This window comes from Podarcis vaucheri (assembly GCF_965113315.1).
Source record: "Podarcis vaucheri genome assembly, chromosome: 6".
NCBI lineage: Eukaryota > Metazoa > Chordata > Lepidosauria > Squamata > Lacertidae > Podarcis > Podarcis vaucheri.
In genome coordinates this window covers 28,276,018-28,292,406 of record NC_138764.1, presented here as the reverse complement: position 1 = coordinate 28,292,406, position 16,389 = coordinate 28,276,018, and the positions used below count along the sequence as shown (strand labels likewise).

The following is a 16,389-nucleotide window of genomic DNA, read 5'->3' as shown; positions in this document are numbered from 1 at the left end:
TGTTTGAAAATAATGACAATTTCATTTGGAAAAATGTTTCCAATGTCTCATTTCAGTAATTGTTGAAACAGCCCCTTCAACAAAAATGGCTACTAGATGAAACTTGTAGAAATGCTAAGAAATAATTGTAAGCAATTTATTTTCTGAATGACTATATGAGATAATACTTGCTGGATGATAATAATTGGGTTTTGGCATGGAACAATAGGAATACTGATAAAGAATATTTGTGCTCAGACATTAACTTGCAGTATTCTACTCCTAGGAGATATTTTTGTTACTGCTGCAAAAGAGTTTACGTTACCCAATTTCCATGGGCAATTGAGGAAAAGGACATTAACAGCCAACATAATCATTGCAAATATCTCTGTTTATATATTTGTATTTGTCTGTCATCAAACATTAGTTCACATGGCTGCCACTAGATGGCGCTGTGACCTGCAGCATGATGAGCGGCACTGGATGGGCAGCCTAGGTAAACTGGAGAGGGGCTGCCAAAACAGGCTGCAGTAGCAGCCCCCAGCTCTACTGGCTCTTCTGCCAGTCTTGGGGCACCTGCTGCCAGGATCCAGATCCCCAGACCACCTGCCACCACTACTGGCTACCACCTTCTGCTCGACTGGCCTGGGGATCTGCTGCTGCCACTGCTGCTGCTGATTAAGATGAAGAGTAGGCCAGGGAGGCAGCAGGAGTAGCGTGGGAAGGAAGAAGGTGCCCAACACTGACAGCCACTCTGAGATCTGCTGTAGTGGCTCCTTATGTGGCCCTGCAACTATTACTACAATTCTAATATACTTCTGCCTGGGTGGGTTGGTTTTGTTTCGTTTTGTCTTTGTTGTTTTTTTGGAGAAGGGGAGCTTCTAATTCTTTATGATGAATTTCCAGACCCAGACCTGTTTTGCTATAGGAGCCACCTGAGTTTGACCTATAATCATGTTGTTGTCGGTGGATAAACTGGGGTGGCTTATATTCAGATCAGTTCAGTAGCTACACTAACAAGTATGGGATGGGGCCCATTGACTAGTCCAGGGGTCCGCAAACTTTTTCAGCAGGGGGCCGGTCCACTGTCCCTCAGACCTTGTGAGGGGCCAGACTATATTGGGGGGGGGGCTAATGAACAAATTCCTATGCCCCACAAATAACCCAGAGATGAATTTTAAATAAAAGGACATATTCTACTCATGTAAAAACACGCTGATTCCTGGACCGTCCACAGGCCGGATTTAGAAGGCGATTGGGCCGGATCCAGCCCCCGGGTCTTAGTTTGCCTGCCCATGGATTAGTCTATCGTGCAAGCCTTGATGTTATACCAGAGCTGTAGGCAATAACATGCACTGAAGGCATTTGACTAGTGAAAAGCTTTGGCCCCCTTCATCTTAAGCATCAGGACTACTATATATTAGGGCTGAGAAAATCACAGAAATTAAAATATGGGTGGTTTTCCTCCAAGCAGAAGTTAAATCAGTACCTGAAAAATGGAATGATTTCACTAAACTCAGGAGGGGGAGTAGCTGAATTTGCTTCCAGTGGGATGGGCGTACCCTTAGACGTAATAGTAGAATTTCTTTCCTTCATTGTTGTTTGGTGTTGGCCAAAAAAGGTAAAGGAAAAGGACCCCAGGACAGTTAAGTCCAGTCAAATGCAACTATGGGGTTGCAGTGATCATCTTGCTTTCAGGCTGAGGAAGCCAGCGTTTGTCCACAGACAGCTTTCTGGGTCATGTGGCCAGCATGACTAAACCACTTCTGGCACAATGGAAGACCGTGACGGAAACCAGCGTGCGCGGAAACACCGTTTACCTTCCCGCCGCAGCGATGTTTTTGAACTGCTAGGTTGGCAGAAGCCAGGACGGAGCAACGAGAGCTAACCCCGTCGTGGGGATTCGAACCATCAAACTTCTGATTGGTAAGCCCAAGAGCCTCAGTGGTTTAGACCACAGCGCCACCCGTGTTCCATGCGTTAGTGGGGGCAATACCACAGGCAGCTGTGGCAACAATACTCCTTCTTTCTCAACAGCCATTGTTTTCTTCTTCAAAATTCTCTATATGCAACATCACTGGTCTGCCATACACACACAAAAGCAATTGCTGCTCCCCACCCATTCAAAGCATTCTGGGGTAAAGCATTCTGGGAAATATGAAATGGCTCTAGAGCGATGAGGGCAACAGGAGAAGGTGTGGTTTTGAGCATGCAGGGCCATCATGGTTATGTCGGGCATCACTGTCAAATGTCATCATGATGGCAGCCAGCTTGCCAAGGCCATTGTTTCTGAGCTTTTGCTTCTACTGCTATTCTCAAGCTTTTGACTGCTGATGGCAGGTGACCAATGGACTGCAACTTAAGTGGCACAGCTCTGGCACTGCAGCCACTCAGTAGAGCAGAGCCAGAAGATTGGGAGGTCCTGCAGCCATCCTTCTAATCTAATGCCAATACAGTGGAACCTCGGGTTGCGAATGTGATCTGTGCAGGATGCATACGTGCGGGTCACCATTCAGCGCTTCTGCGCATGCACAAAGAGCGATTTAGTGCTTTTGCGCATGCGGCGCTGAAACCTGGAAGGAACCCATTCCAGTACTTCCGGGTTCAGCGCGGTGCGCAACCCGAAAACACATAACCTGAAGCATCTGAGATACCACTGTACACTGTTGAAAGAATTTAAAGCTGAATACGGCTTGCAAACTAATTCCATTTTTAGTATAATGAAGACTCAGATTAGTAAAATTCATGCCAACATCTCTGTTTTGTGAGAGGAAGGCCACGGATTTTCTTTGACGTTCGTGCATGTCATTTGTGTTCATGCTTCTGAATAAAGTAAGATCTCTTTGATCTTAAGAAATTTCCAAATAGAGTTTTGAAGCATTGACAGACAAGGGAGAGAGATGGGGAGGGAGAGAGACTGCAATCTCAGACGTTTAGGTTAAAAGGCAGGAGCATCAAAGACCTATTTCTGAATTCTTGATGAACACTTTCCTTAGCAGTAACCTTATATCGCATTAACACAGAGTGTTTACTGAAAAAACGAAACACCTTGGAATTCACTCAGATAAAATGGAAAAAAAGCAAAATAAGCACAGACCCAATATTTTAAAAAGCTAAGAAAAATCAATGTTACTTTACAATTTAAAGTAATACTTTTCTAAAATGTATTGGCAATGATACCTTACACAATGTAAACATGTTGGGGGGGACCCCTAGATAGTTGTTCAAGTTGTTAATCCCAGAAGATGACAGGGTTTTTTGTTTTTTACATGCATTGCACTGTCAAAAAAGTTGTACAGATTCCTTGTTAATCACAAATCGGGAACAGCATTAAAAATGCATATTCCCTTTCGCAGATAATGCTACCCTTTATCAAGGATATGGATCCAACCACGGTTTCAGTCTTTTTGCTTATTTCAATGGGGCATGTAGTGGAGAATATTCTGTAGGACTGCCCCAAGTAAACACAAAAACTCTCATGGACTCACATCTGAAATCACACAGAGGGGCTGAGTCTGATAAGCTATTCTAAGCTCTGGGGAGTCATCCTGGAAGCACTTAACCTGTGGAGAACTTACATCAAAACTATTTGCCTATATCATCTTTCCAGAGCAGACATGATATTGTGATTTAGGATTCTCCTAAAGGGAAAAATTAGGCTACCCATTCTGATTTTAAGGTTTTCATGTGTGCTTGCTCCACGGATGACTTCCAAATGCAATCACATGAGTACAAATTGTTGCATAAGAACTAGAACAATGCATAAAATCCAGTATGAACACAGTGATTACGGTTCTCTGCTTTCTTTCTTTTATAAAAAAAATATAATAATTTGATGTATAATGGCATAAATTCACGGAGCAGGGGAGCAACATTTATTATGGCTGAGCATCACTTTGTACCTAATTGTATCAGTGCATCATATAATACTTAATGGTCTGTGATTTCCTTTTCTAGATGTGTAAATTACACAAAGTTATAACCCAGAAACAAAGAAAGATGCCCAGTGAAGTGGACCAACGAACCAGAATGACATTTTTAAAAATCTGATCATTTGACAAGCAATGATCCAGATGTGTGGGGAGCATCACGTATATCATTGCAAATGCTTTTTGAGTAGTTGTATGAGTGAACACGGTTGATATTTATAACACTCACCACCCATCAAGTTGTAAGTTATTCATTTACATGGCAACTGTGGCCGATGGAGGAAACTGCCAAATCTGAGATCCATATCTGTATGAATGTCTTAGGCTACCAAAATGATCATCACAATTAGGGCATCAAAACTGAATTATATCATTGAACCAGACTCACAATTTTGTCAGGAAAATGCATATAACCTTTGGACTTCTAGTAGTTACAAGTGACTATCCAAGCATTTGCTTTAAACTGATGTTCCAAGTAAGACCAAAACAACAACAAAAAACCCTAGAATATTCTGCTAACCAAAGCTGTACATTTTTCAACACAAGAGCAAATTCACCTTTGGACCTTGTCGTCCTGGATATCCTGGTAATCCGGGAACACCAAGTTTACCCTGTAATTTAAAAAGAAGTTTTAATGCATTTCTCATTTGTTTCCTGATGGCTACCACTCTGTCTATGTCCCATTTCCCTCAGAAGAATCATGTAGTTTGTAAAGTTAGAAGGAAACCTTTTGTGTGGATGTAGGCTTTTTTTAAAAAAAAAAAATCATGTTTATTCAGCTTTACAAATACAAAGTTATTTTTTAAAAAAACCTTCAGATAAATATCCATGTACAGAGATTATTCTGAATCTCAGGACTTCCCCCCATCCCCTCCATGGGGTCCCATTTTAAACATTTATTACTACATATTCTTCGAAACTCCAACTTTTATATCAATCCATATTATCCATGATAATTGTTACACTACAAGTGAAATCAAAATCCTGCTAATGTTTCCACCTGCTTACAGTGGTCTCCTAAATAACTTATAATTTCCCCCCATTCTTTTATAAAGTTTTATTGTGTGGATGTGTTTTTTAATGTGAAGATGTATTATTCTGTCACTAAGAATGATGTGCTTCATTGTTTCCAGGGCTTTATGCAAGGTCTGGCTGTGTAAACAGTTCTCCTGAATATCTCATAAACATCTCTTTAGCGGCACATCTCAACTATACCTTCTTGAGTTTGTTAGATGACCTAGTTCATAAAACACCTACATTTGACATAAATAATAATCAGCTGGCATTTTCAAATGTGCAGGTGGAGAACAGAGCGACTAACCATTGTGGAATTGCTGGTTTTGCTTCCCCATACTGGGGGGCGGGGTGTGTCTGTAAATGTCACACTTCCTTAGACCTTTACTTCTGCTCACAGTTTTTGGATCCAATCCTATACTTGTCATGGTATTTCCCTGCTTTCAGCCCAGAATGAAGAAGCTCAACAGTTGAGTTTTTTTGGGGGGAAATGTCGCTCATTTATTCTTGTTTTAATGGGATTGGAATTTAATTGGAATTCAGTGATGACATTCCAATTATGCTTCCATTCATCCATAATTATAATATTGGCTTTCTTGATTCATGACCTTGTTAACAGCTGGGAAGATGTCTCACAACACTGTGGGGATCATTAATTCTGAAATAGCTCCCCACAGTTAAGCGAGGCTGAAAGGAACACTTTCTGGAATGAATGGAGTGACTTTTAAAGTATTTTTATGATAGCTTAAAAGGTCGCTAGCATCAAATCATAACTACAATGCTTTCATTCCCTCCTCTTAGTCCATAAATTGTTCTTCCTCAAAGGAGTGTGTGTGCAAAACACAGAAAGGGTCACTGAGGGAGATCCCTTCAAAAGATCTTTACAAGCAAACTGGACTTCAGACAGGCTGACCAAGTACCTAAGCAGGAACATGCTTGAATGAAATATTATCTCAATAACTAGTTTTTGCTAATGGAGAGGGGGTATAATTTGTGGAATACAGAAATTCTTGCCTAGTTGCCTACATGGGATTCTTATTCAGAGGCACAATCCAACAAAGCTAATTAAGGAATGGTGGCCTTACTCTAGGCCCATTTATGCACTTTACCCATGAGTAAGTAGTAAGTGGTGAGAGTGGGGATGAGGACACTGGCTCCACTCACATCAGAGGGTGATCATGAGTGGGGAACCACTCCCTGCACAATACAGAACCCTGGAACTTCGGAAGGTTCCCTGTTGCAGACAGCCATCCTCCAACTTATGGAAGATAACAGGGATGGCAGGACAGAACTTATTTACTTGTCCTCCATTCATGCATGTTCTACTTTTTCATGAGTATAATGCCTGAATAGGACTTCTGTTCTGTTCAGAGTAGGCATGCATTCTCTCCTATAAAAGGGTGTGCATATTCAATATCACCTTTAAAGGTAAAGGTAAAGGGACCCCTGACCATTAGGTCCAGTCATGACCGACTCTGGGGTTGCGGAGTTCATCTCACTTTATTGGCCGAGGGAGCCAGCGTACAGCTTCCAGGTCACATGGCCAGCATGACTAAGCTGCTTCTGGCGAACCAGAGCAGCAAACGGAAACACTGTTTACCTTCCCGCCGGAGCGGTACCTATTTATCTACTTGCACTTTGACATGCTTTTGAACTGCTAGGAGCAGGGACCGAGCAACAGGCGCTCACCCCGTCACAGAGATTCAAACCGCCAACCTTCTGATCAGCAAGTCCTAGGCTCTGTGGTTTAACCCACAGAGCCACCCACGTCCCATATCACCTTTAGGCATGCATTAAAAATATTCTGCCTTCCTGCTCTGTATTTCAAAATATTACAAACAGAGACATGTAACTCCAACAGTAAGATGGAGGGTTGAGGTTGGAGGCAGAGAAATGGTTCTTACTTTGGGATCTGCAATCCAAAGGGAGCCGCTCACAATGTGGTAAAGTCTGCCCCTGCTCTGCCCTTTTCCTTATTTCATCTTATGTTTCCAGTGAAATAAATTGCCATCATCATTTATATAGTGCCTTCCAAATACTCAGACCACTTCAACTGCATTGTTAGGGTACTTTTTTTACTTGTAAGCAGTATTATTTATGCCTGAGGAGAAGACACGATGGCTCTGAGTTCGTGGCTGAGGTAAGATTTAAAACTAGAGACTTCCCAGTTCACTCTTCCCTCCTGGTGTAGCCCCAAATTTACAAAAGTGAAAGATGAGCTGAAATGTATTACGGATAGGGTGGAAAAGGTGTTCTTATAAAGCTTCAGTAAATCTTTAGGAAAATATGTTTCTGGGATCTACACGTGTCCCACACGATAGTCCTATTCAGACACAACAAACACTGAAAGAAAAAGGGAATCATTTGTAATTTGTTCATTTGCTTTTTATGCAACATGTGAATTTGCAGCCTCTAAAACGACACCAAGATGATCTCATGATATCCCTCCCCAAAAAACCCTGTTGTATGATTGAGTGACTAACCTTTTCTCCAGCTTGACCAGCCCCACCCGGGTCTCCTGTTGGGCCAGAACGGCCTTTGGGACCTTCAGGGCCATCTTCTCCTCGTGGACCAAGAGGGCCAACTTCACCCTTAAAAAAAATATGGAAGGATGTAAACCAAGTCACCTGCTTCTGCAAATGGGATGCAAAAACTGCTGAAATTATTGGATTGGCTGTTGATGAAAACCTCAGGTCTGCCCCTATTCCTAATTTTAGCCCAACCATGGCATCACTGTAGGTTTCTAAAACCAGTATTAAGGGGAGAACTGGCACAAAACAGAAGCATGCTGGATCCCACCTGGCCTCCCTGTAATTTGAGCACGGAGTGTAACCAAAGGTCTAGTTGTTGCTTGTGGCTTAGCCACAAAAGCCGACAGTTTAACTAAAAGAACCACATCTCTCATGGGGAAAGAAACCCACATTCAGATTTGCAACATTTTTTCGCTGTTGTTACAGCAGGCTTTTAATCTTTGGTTGTAACCTTGGCTGTATTGTTTCTGGCCACTACATTTTGCTACAAATTTTTAGCAATTATATTGTTATTGAAATTTTATGCAGTTTTTAATGTGGCCTACCCTTTAACTGATTACAATATAGTTAGACAAGCTAACTATTTAAATGCCATAAATAAATAAAAAATATTGCTTGCTGGTATAAAATTGTATCTGAGTTTTACAGACTTTTGTGAACAGTGGAGACACACACAGGTTGATAATGATGAATAAAACCCTCTGGCTTTGTTGGATCCCATTCATTATTCCATTGTCTCAAACCCTTCTCAATAATCTTTTTTGAAGTCCCATGCAATTTGGAAGACCAGGTCCAGTTTATTCATATGTGGTCTGGGCACATAACTTATCCACTTGGAAGAGTGCATGAAAGAAGCTTGCATGAGCATTCCTATAATAAGAACCAATGACCACAAACCTGATCACATCAGAGAGTTGGTGCTCGTTGGTCTCATCTGGCTTCCTAGCTGGTGAGTCACTGTTGCTTATTGACAAGGAAAGGCAAAGTTTCAGGGGGCTCATTGTGGGGCAAATGTATCTGCGGAGCCAGTCCAGAATTCCTGCTGGTGAGTTTGCACTGCACTGCACTACACTACACCAACTTCCCTCCTGGTAAACAACACTGACCCTGCTACTGGAAAGCTAGCATAGTGATCCCCATCACACACACACACAACCTTGAAAAGCTATTTCTGGATGTAACGGAGAAATTGAGCTACTGTAGGTATCACCAGTATACTGCTGATGCCATACTCCAGATTTCCCAATGACTATTCTGAACAACTTCATATAGATAGCACTGGGGACAACTGTGGCTCTCTATAACACAGATAAGGGGCTGACAAACAGCCACCCAAGGCTGGTCTCTCAAAAAATGAGCATTGAAGCACTGTAACACCGTGCCCCCAACTAGATCCATCAAGATTTACAGGGTCAGCACAGCAACCAAGGCTAATTCAGTCCTTAAACCAGGCCTGAACCCAGTCTGAAGTGAGGTTAGGTAAGCTGGGTCATCATTTGCCAATATTAAGCTGTAAGTTATATTATGAAGTACATATTGTAGACTCAATAATACTTGTATGCATCATTTTGTTAGTTTGAATTCTGTTCAGGATGTGATAAACAGCTTGCACCCTACTCGTGTTATACAGTCTTAATTTATCCTTGCCCACCCATGTTTGTTTAATTGCAAGCAAATTTACTTTAGGAGAATTTGATTGATAACTTTCCTCCAAATTAGTTTTAGCTCTGGTACGGAGACATAACAAAACATTTCAGGGAAATGTGTTCAACTCTTTTCTCTAACTTGCAGGGGAAATGACTTGTTTCTGGTTGTTTATGGCTGCTTCATTGTGCTGTTTTAATTTGTATAATGTCACAAGACTGGCTGACTTAGGGCCTAAGTAGTACCTCAGAGGAGCATCAGGAAAGATTTACAAATAAACAAAAATAGTAGAGGAACAATGAGAAAAATCAACCTGTTCCAAGAGAACCTAGGTGGAATGAGAGCCAATGCCTGGAATCTATTGCAAAAAGGTCTCTTGAATTAGATCAGGCAGCCCATTGCAGAGAGTGAGAAACTGACAGGAGTAGAAGATTGAAAGGCCTGACCTTGGATATTATTCATTTATTTATTTCATAAAATTTAAACACCGCTTGATTGTAAAAACAACAACAACACTCAAAGCAGTTTACAAAAGGAATAAAACAATAAAATTATTTGGGGGGGGAGAGAAACTATTTAAAACATTCAAAAGATTAAAATAAATGATAAACTAAAAATGGTCTGGGAAAGTAAGATGAACATTCACTTGGAACCCCTTGGTTTGCCTAACTTTGAATGATGACATCAGGTCCCATGCTTTAATTTCCCCTGGCAATGGATGGCAGCCAACCATTCACCCAGAATTGAGTTTTTCTAAGCCTGTTCCCTGATTCCAGCCATGAAGAATGGCTGCATCCATTTATACAGCCCTGTCTCTTCATCTGAAAGCTCCGACTTGAAAGCTCCTTGCTCTCACTAGAAAGGGATGGGGGGCGGGTATCAGGTACGGAGATACAGTGGTACCTCGGGTTAAGAACTTAATTCATTCCGGAGGTCCGTTCTTAACCTGAAACTGTTCTTAACCTGAGGTACCACTTTAGCTAATGGGGCCTCCCACTGCTGCTGTGACGTGATTTCTGTTCTCATCCTGAAGCAAAGTTCTTAACCCGAGGTACTATTTCTAGGTTAGCGGAGTCTGTAACCTGAAGCACCTGTAACCCAAGGTACCACTGTAATATGAATGAGAGAGAGAAATACTTACTCTGTCACCTTTAAGGCCCATGTCACCTTTAAATCCAGGGAAACCATCTTCACCCTGATAAAGGGAAAAAAATGACACATCATAGTGTTGTTGTTGACAGTTATTAAAGAATCTGAATGCATGCATGATTTTAATGCCTATAGTAGCTGCACCTATTTTGCTGCAAGTCACAACAATTTACACTACTAAAAGTGGAGCATAACAAGTCAAATAATTTAGTACAGCGGCTTCTCTATCAGAGGGGGAAAGAACACATATTGCCACAGCTGTATTGAATTACTTTTCAGCTTTAAAAGGGAGAATGAATGATGAGAAAGGTGCTTAAGGCAACAGACAAATTCATTTCTTAATTCATCAAGGAGCTCTTCATTATGACATTATTCTTCTGAATTAAATTTCTTTCTCATATGTTCAGGGGTTTTTTTAAAGGGCTCCCCCCCCACCACCATCAAATGCCTCATGTTCAAAAGTCAATTAGGATATGGTCTCAAAGACACCAGCTAGCGATTAAGGGTTGATTAACACAGCCATATATCCTCATGTGACAGTCATGTAGCAATGGTGGTGCAGTTAGGAATTCGGAGTTTCAGAAATTAAATTTCCTGCATGCAGAACTCTATGAGCCAATCTGAGATGAAGCCCATGCTCCATAAATCTGATCTCAGCTCAGGATGAAGACATCCTGTCATCACCCCTTATTTCTACCTGTCACCTGACTTACGGCCAGCAGTCGCAGAAGAGGTTGAGATGGTGCCTTTGTGAAGTTCTGGGATGTTATTAGAATGTGCTCTGGGTATCAGCAGCCTTGGGAGATATTATTCCCAAGGCTGCTGTCATCCTTTCTAGGGATGTTCACAGCCTATAAAGTACGGTACATTTCTCAGAGTTCCTGAAATCTAGGATGCTGTTACAGATGCTCACAATCAAACCCTAGATATCAAGAAACCAGAGAAATGAAGTTCTCAGCCCACATGACCCACCATTAAAGGGATGAGGCATTCCTTTTCAAATATATTGTTACAGATTCAGGGTACCAGAGTTTGTGGGTACAAAGGCATCCATAATTAGATTTAGTAAATGTTATGAATTGCTAAATGCTTGGAGTCTTCACCTGGGAAAGAGACAGCTTTGCAATGTAAAAAATAAATAAAAATGCAGATTAAGTTTGTCTGCCAGACCAGGGTATTACCTGGAATGGAAGTTTTTAAGCATGACAAAAGTGTTGATGGCCCATCAAAGGAATTTGGTCTTTGAAATAGAGGTTGCCAGGGGAGTATGGGCACAGAAAAAAATGTGCTTTGATTTCCAAACAGAAAACACAACCCTGGAAGCCCCTGGATTCTTGCTACCATTTGGCAGAGATGGGGGGGGGGGTGACATGAAACAATATGGAAGTATTTAGGAGCTTAAAGCAATACCGTACACAAAACTGGAAGTCAATTTTACACTTAGGAGCAGATTTTGAGGAGATGAGGAGCACACCTGAGCAGATGTGAAGCCATTTGGGTGGGGAGGGGAAGTTCCACGGCACTCATGGAAATTGTTCCACATGGGCAATGTTTAGTTAGCTACAGCCCAACAGAACCAGTGATCCACATGGGGAACATCGGCTTCTCTATTCTGAGAGCTGCTCCATTCTCCACAGAGCTTTTTGGTAGCTGTACTGACAAAACAATCCCCACGCAAGGGGATGAGGCTCTGTAATAGATTTGGCAGCATCTAGCAAGAAGGGAATAACGATTGCATAAGATGTGCACCGATGCATAGCTGACTCATTACTTACAACCCCCAAAGAGAGATGCTATATTTTAAAGTGCAGAATCTCTCTCTCAACAACTTCTGTTCCTTAGAAATGAAAAGAATGGGGAAGCTTTTCTATGACACCTCAAACAGAAATCGAGCCACGGGGGTCAGATAAAATTGCTCCTAGGTAACGAATTGTTCCACGAAAGGTGAGTGCAAGCAGATCTGTGTCAGGACCATCTTTATACTGAGAAAGACACTATCTCTGAGCCAAATGAGCTTGTAGCAAAATGGCCTGCAAAAATGTTTGCCTGCTTCTTCTGAGTGATTTATAAAGTGGAGTCGTATGGTTTGCTGTCATGTAAGAAGGTCCCAGATGAATGACTGGCAGTAAGCTGTTGTTAAGAAAACAGCACAAGTATTTCACCTCTCCAGTTTGTAGCAGCTGTCTATAGTCAGAAATGTCTTCATTTCCATTGTGACCTGAAGACCAACCATATAGCTCAGTCATGGGATGCTGAATCTTAGGGTTGTGGGTTCGAATCCCATGTTAAGCAACAATATTCCTGCATTGCAGGGGATTGGACTAGGTGACCCCCGTGGCCCCTTCCAACTCTATGATTCTATTAATCTGTGTAACATTTGGCAAGAAAATCAAAGAGTGGAATTCAACATTGCACTGTGAGAATCATATGATCACAGAATTGCAGGGTTGGATTGGACCCTGAGGATCATTTAGTCCAACCCCCTGCAATGCAAAAATATGCAGCTGCCCCATATGGGGATCAAACCTGCAACCTTGGCATTATCACAACCGCATTCTAACCAATTGAGCTATCCAGGCCTTTATAGTGAACGTCCCACCAGAGAAAGCATTGCTACTTGCCAGACATAATTATCCCACTCTGTTCTCCCCACATACACAATTATGGGGCTTCTCCTGATCCCTGCAGAGCCAATTTCAGGGGGCACTGGTAGGGAAGGGATAGGAAGGGGGGAGCCCCTTTGCCAACGTAGGTTTAGAGTTCATACAATATTTTGCAATAAGGGTGTTAATAAAATAATTCCATCCTGCTCTTCCTCCCAAAGGAGCCCAGGGTCACAAACAACAAAACAGCAAAACAATTTAACGAATACCTTAAAAAAAAATAAATCTGAAAGTATTTAAAAGTACTTTGATCTGCCCTAGTCTTTTGCAGATTTATTCTGCTTCTACTTTTCATGATCATCACTGTAGCTATTTATATCGCACCATCAATATACATGGTGCCTGATTTTCAATTAGATTTTCCATTAATGAGTTGAGTCCTTTTAGTACTAAAATATAAACGATAAAAACTAAGCACCATAAAGAGATTACCTTTTCACCTTTGCCACCTTTGAGACCGCGGACACCGTCAGCGCCCTGTTAGAAAACGGCAGCAATGACAAAGTTACCAGATTAGTTAACGGGAAGAAAACCCACAGGTCTCATTGCCTTTATCAAATATGAGCAAAGGTATTATGCTTACCTTTACGCCACGGGGGCCGGGATACCCAATTGGGCCTTGAGGACCTGGAGGCCCCTAAAAGATAATGAAGGATATCTAGATCATATTGCTTTTAAATGATATGCACACAGCTGTAGGTTAACACACATTTATCTCAAAGGTGATCAGGTTTATCTGAGCAGAAACCTAACAATAAGCTCATAACTGACCCTGTACCTGGGTATTTCTGTGGATTTGTTGGTGTGGTGAAACGGTGGACATAAAAAACATGGTTTAATGTATGTTTGTGAGTTATATGTGGATTCTGCCTTCTGGAAGAAGGTACATGGTTATAAAGACTAGGACTAGCCCCCTGAGAAACAGTTTCTATCCAAATGTGATTTTTATTTCAAACACAGTGTAAGGTAATCTCTGTGGGAGTATATTGTATTTAATTAAGGGGTATCAGAGTTTTTAGGGGGTTAACCAGGTTGGGATAGCTGGGATAGCAGGCTTGTTGGTTTTTGAATGTCTAATGTAGATTTTTTTCAATTTTGTTGTTCTGTATGGGACAATGACAATAAAGATTATGGTAATCATAATCGTAAAAATGTAAAATGAAGTGTTGCATGAGTTCGATAGCAATTATGGGCAAATGTGGATCTCATTTAATTTGTTCCTAGAAAGTCACATCAGAACCATGTTGACTTTCTCTGCCCTAAGGGTGTCACCAAATGTCACATATAAGTATTTTATCTAGGAGGGGTATTGGCTGACATCTCTGGGCAAAGCTGAAGAAAGTAGATGCATTTGTAGTTTGATGTTTACTGAACTGATATCCCCAACCATTGCCCACAGATGATGATGGTGGTGATAATAATAATAATAATAATAATAATAATAATAATAATAATAATAACAACTACTACTACTAGTAGTAGTTATACCACACTTTTTCCCCTGACAGGACGCAAGGTGACCCATCCCCTCTTCCCAATCTCAAGAAATAATGAGCTTTGTTTCATTTAAGAGACTAGGGAAGGAATTCAAGTTCACACTGTTACATACATATTGTCAGTGTAAGCATTTCTGCCTGCCTAACAAAATGCTCCTCTAGCTCCCCCCAATGCATGCTGTTCCAGGGATTCTTCACACACAAACACCCCGAGCCAATCTGAGGGTGGGGGGGAGGAGAAGGGAGAAAGCCCCATTGTACTAGTGGTCATCCTTGTGTTGGCTTTCACTAGTGGGACCAGATAGCTGAATCTGGCTCAAAGCTATTGGTGTGCGTTTAGGACAATATACCCTCAGTTTGGAATTATTTAGGGTAGTCAACCATCAGATTTAAAAACAACGCTTGACAAAATGGGCAGAGGGAGTAAATAAATCAAAGGAGCACTCTGATCTCATCTAAACTCAATGCATCGAGGCTGCACTCCATAGACTGAGAGATGATGAGCCACGTCAATTTCTTTAATGCATTGAAGGGAAGGTAGCATTTATTTCCCACCTATCCATAGGTTGAATTGTGGAAATGGAGTTGCGAGTGGGGCAATACCTGTATAGATTGCAACCGAAATCTGTCCCCATTCACTGCGTTGTTAGCCAAGCTCCTAATGTACTTTATTTTGAAGATAGTCTGAGGGGAATTAGTGCAGCTGAGTGTGACGAGATGGGCCTTGACAACACGGATGCCATGCCAGGTGAAGATTCAAAATCCTTCAGGTGGATCAATATGTAAGTCCTCAAACAGGCAGAGGGTGGTGAGGCTTCGCTGGTCTGCTTAAACCTTGAGCATCTCTCAGAAAGATCTTTTTAGAATGGCAAATTCACTCTAACTGCTTCGTTATTTCATTTTCAGAATATTTCATGGGAGCAGAATTGGGAGGCTTAGGTTACTCCGATTCACAGAGTATACAAAATATTCTATTCCTCACACACATTCCCTTTATTCTGAGCACTTTTGCTTCATACTTAAACACAAAGGAGCCTGTTGACAGAAGAGCAATCAATAAATGTCTGGTGGCGCATGCTGGAGGAAAGTTTTTTACAGGAAAGGGAGGGGGAAGCCACAGGTTCGGTTTGCAGCAAAAGAGATTTTACTTGGATTTCTAGAAATTCTCATTGACTTTAACATGAGTTGGCAGGTGGAAGGAGTTGCCTGGAGAAAATACGCAAATCCCTTCCCAGGGTGGCAGTTTTTTAAAAGAAGAAGTCTGATAAACATTTCTAATGTGTGTCTTAAATCCAGGATTATTTGGGCAGGGTGCTTTAAATAGTTGGTGCACCCACAAGTTCCAAGAAGGGAAGTGTGGAAATAGCAGGTACCAAGGGGAGAGGAAGAGCTCACAGTTCAGTACGCATTCCTTCTACCTATGCCCAAAATAATACATACTTTCCTCTGCAGAGAAAGAAAGAAAAAATGTTGAAAAATTGGGACTCTAATCCTGATTTTCAGCGTGTCAACATTTTGTTGTGATCTTTCCTAAAGGCATAATAATATGTTCATTCCATTCTAAATGTTACGAGAATTATCCACAGGCTTATGTCAAGAAAACACAAACATACCAGGGAACCTTTCTCTCCCGACTGTCCTTCTTTGCCTGGGTGACCCTATGGGCAAAAATATATATCGGGGAAAACACTTAGTTTGTGAACAGTAACATCTCATTATGCAGATTCAATTGAATTTATACTCTTCTACATATGTACAAATTCAGCCTTCTTCTCAAACTCTCCCATCAGCTCCAGGTATAATGACAGATGATGCGAGCAGGAGTCTACAAACATCTAGGGAACATTGCATTGGCTGCCCCTGCCCTGGAGCATTTTGAAAGGCCTATGGGAAATGAAGAGATTGATCTGATTACATTGGCAGTATTACATCTCTTCAGTGCCTTTCCTTGAAATGATGAATCACTAGCTAGAGTAAAAAGTCT

At 41.5% G+C, this 16,389-nt stretch overlaps 1 protein-coding gene across 4 annotated transcripts in view; it reads right to left on the bottom strand.

Moving 5' to 3' along the window:
* The window catches only part of COL11A1 (collagen type XI alpha 1 chain), a 260,917-nt gene that overhangs the window by 108,110 nt on the left and 136,418 nt on the right, over positions 1–16,389 (bottom strand). For all 4 annotated transcript variants that reach the window (XM_082227699.1, XM_082227697.1, XM_082227696.1 and 1 more), the window contains 6 exons: positions 16,019–16,063; positions 13,493–13,546; positions 13,342–13,386; positions 10,239–10,292; positions 7,406–7,513; positions 4,466–4,519 (listed from right to left, as the gene is read on the bottom strand). In XM_082227699.1, coding sequence (XP_082083825.1) covers positions 4,466–4,519; positions 7,406–7,513; positions 10,239–10,292; positions 13,342–13,386; positions 13,493–13,546; positions 16,019–16,063 — 360 coding nt within the window. The remainder of the gene's footprint in view (positions 1–4,465; positions 4,520–7,405; positions 7,514–10,238; positions 10,293–13,341; positions 13,387–13,492; positions 13,547–16,018; positions 16,064–16,389) is intronic.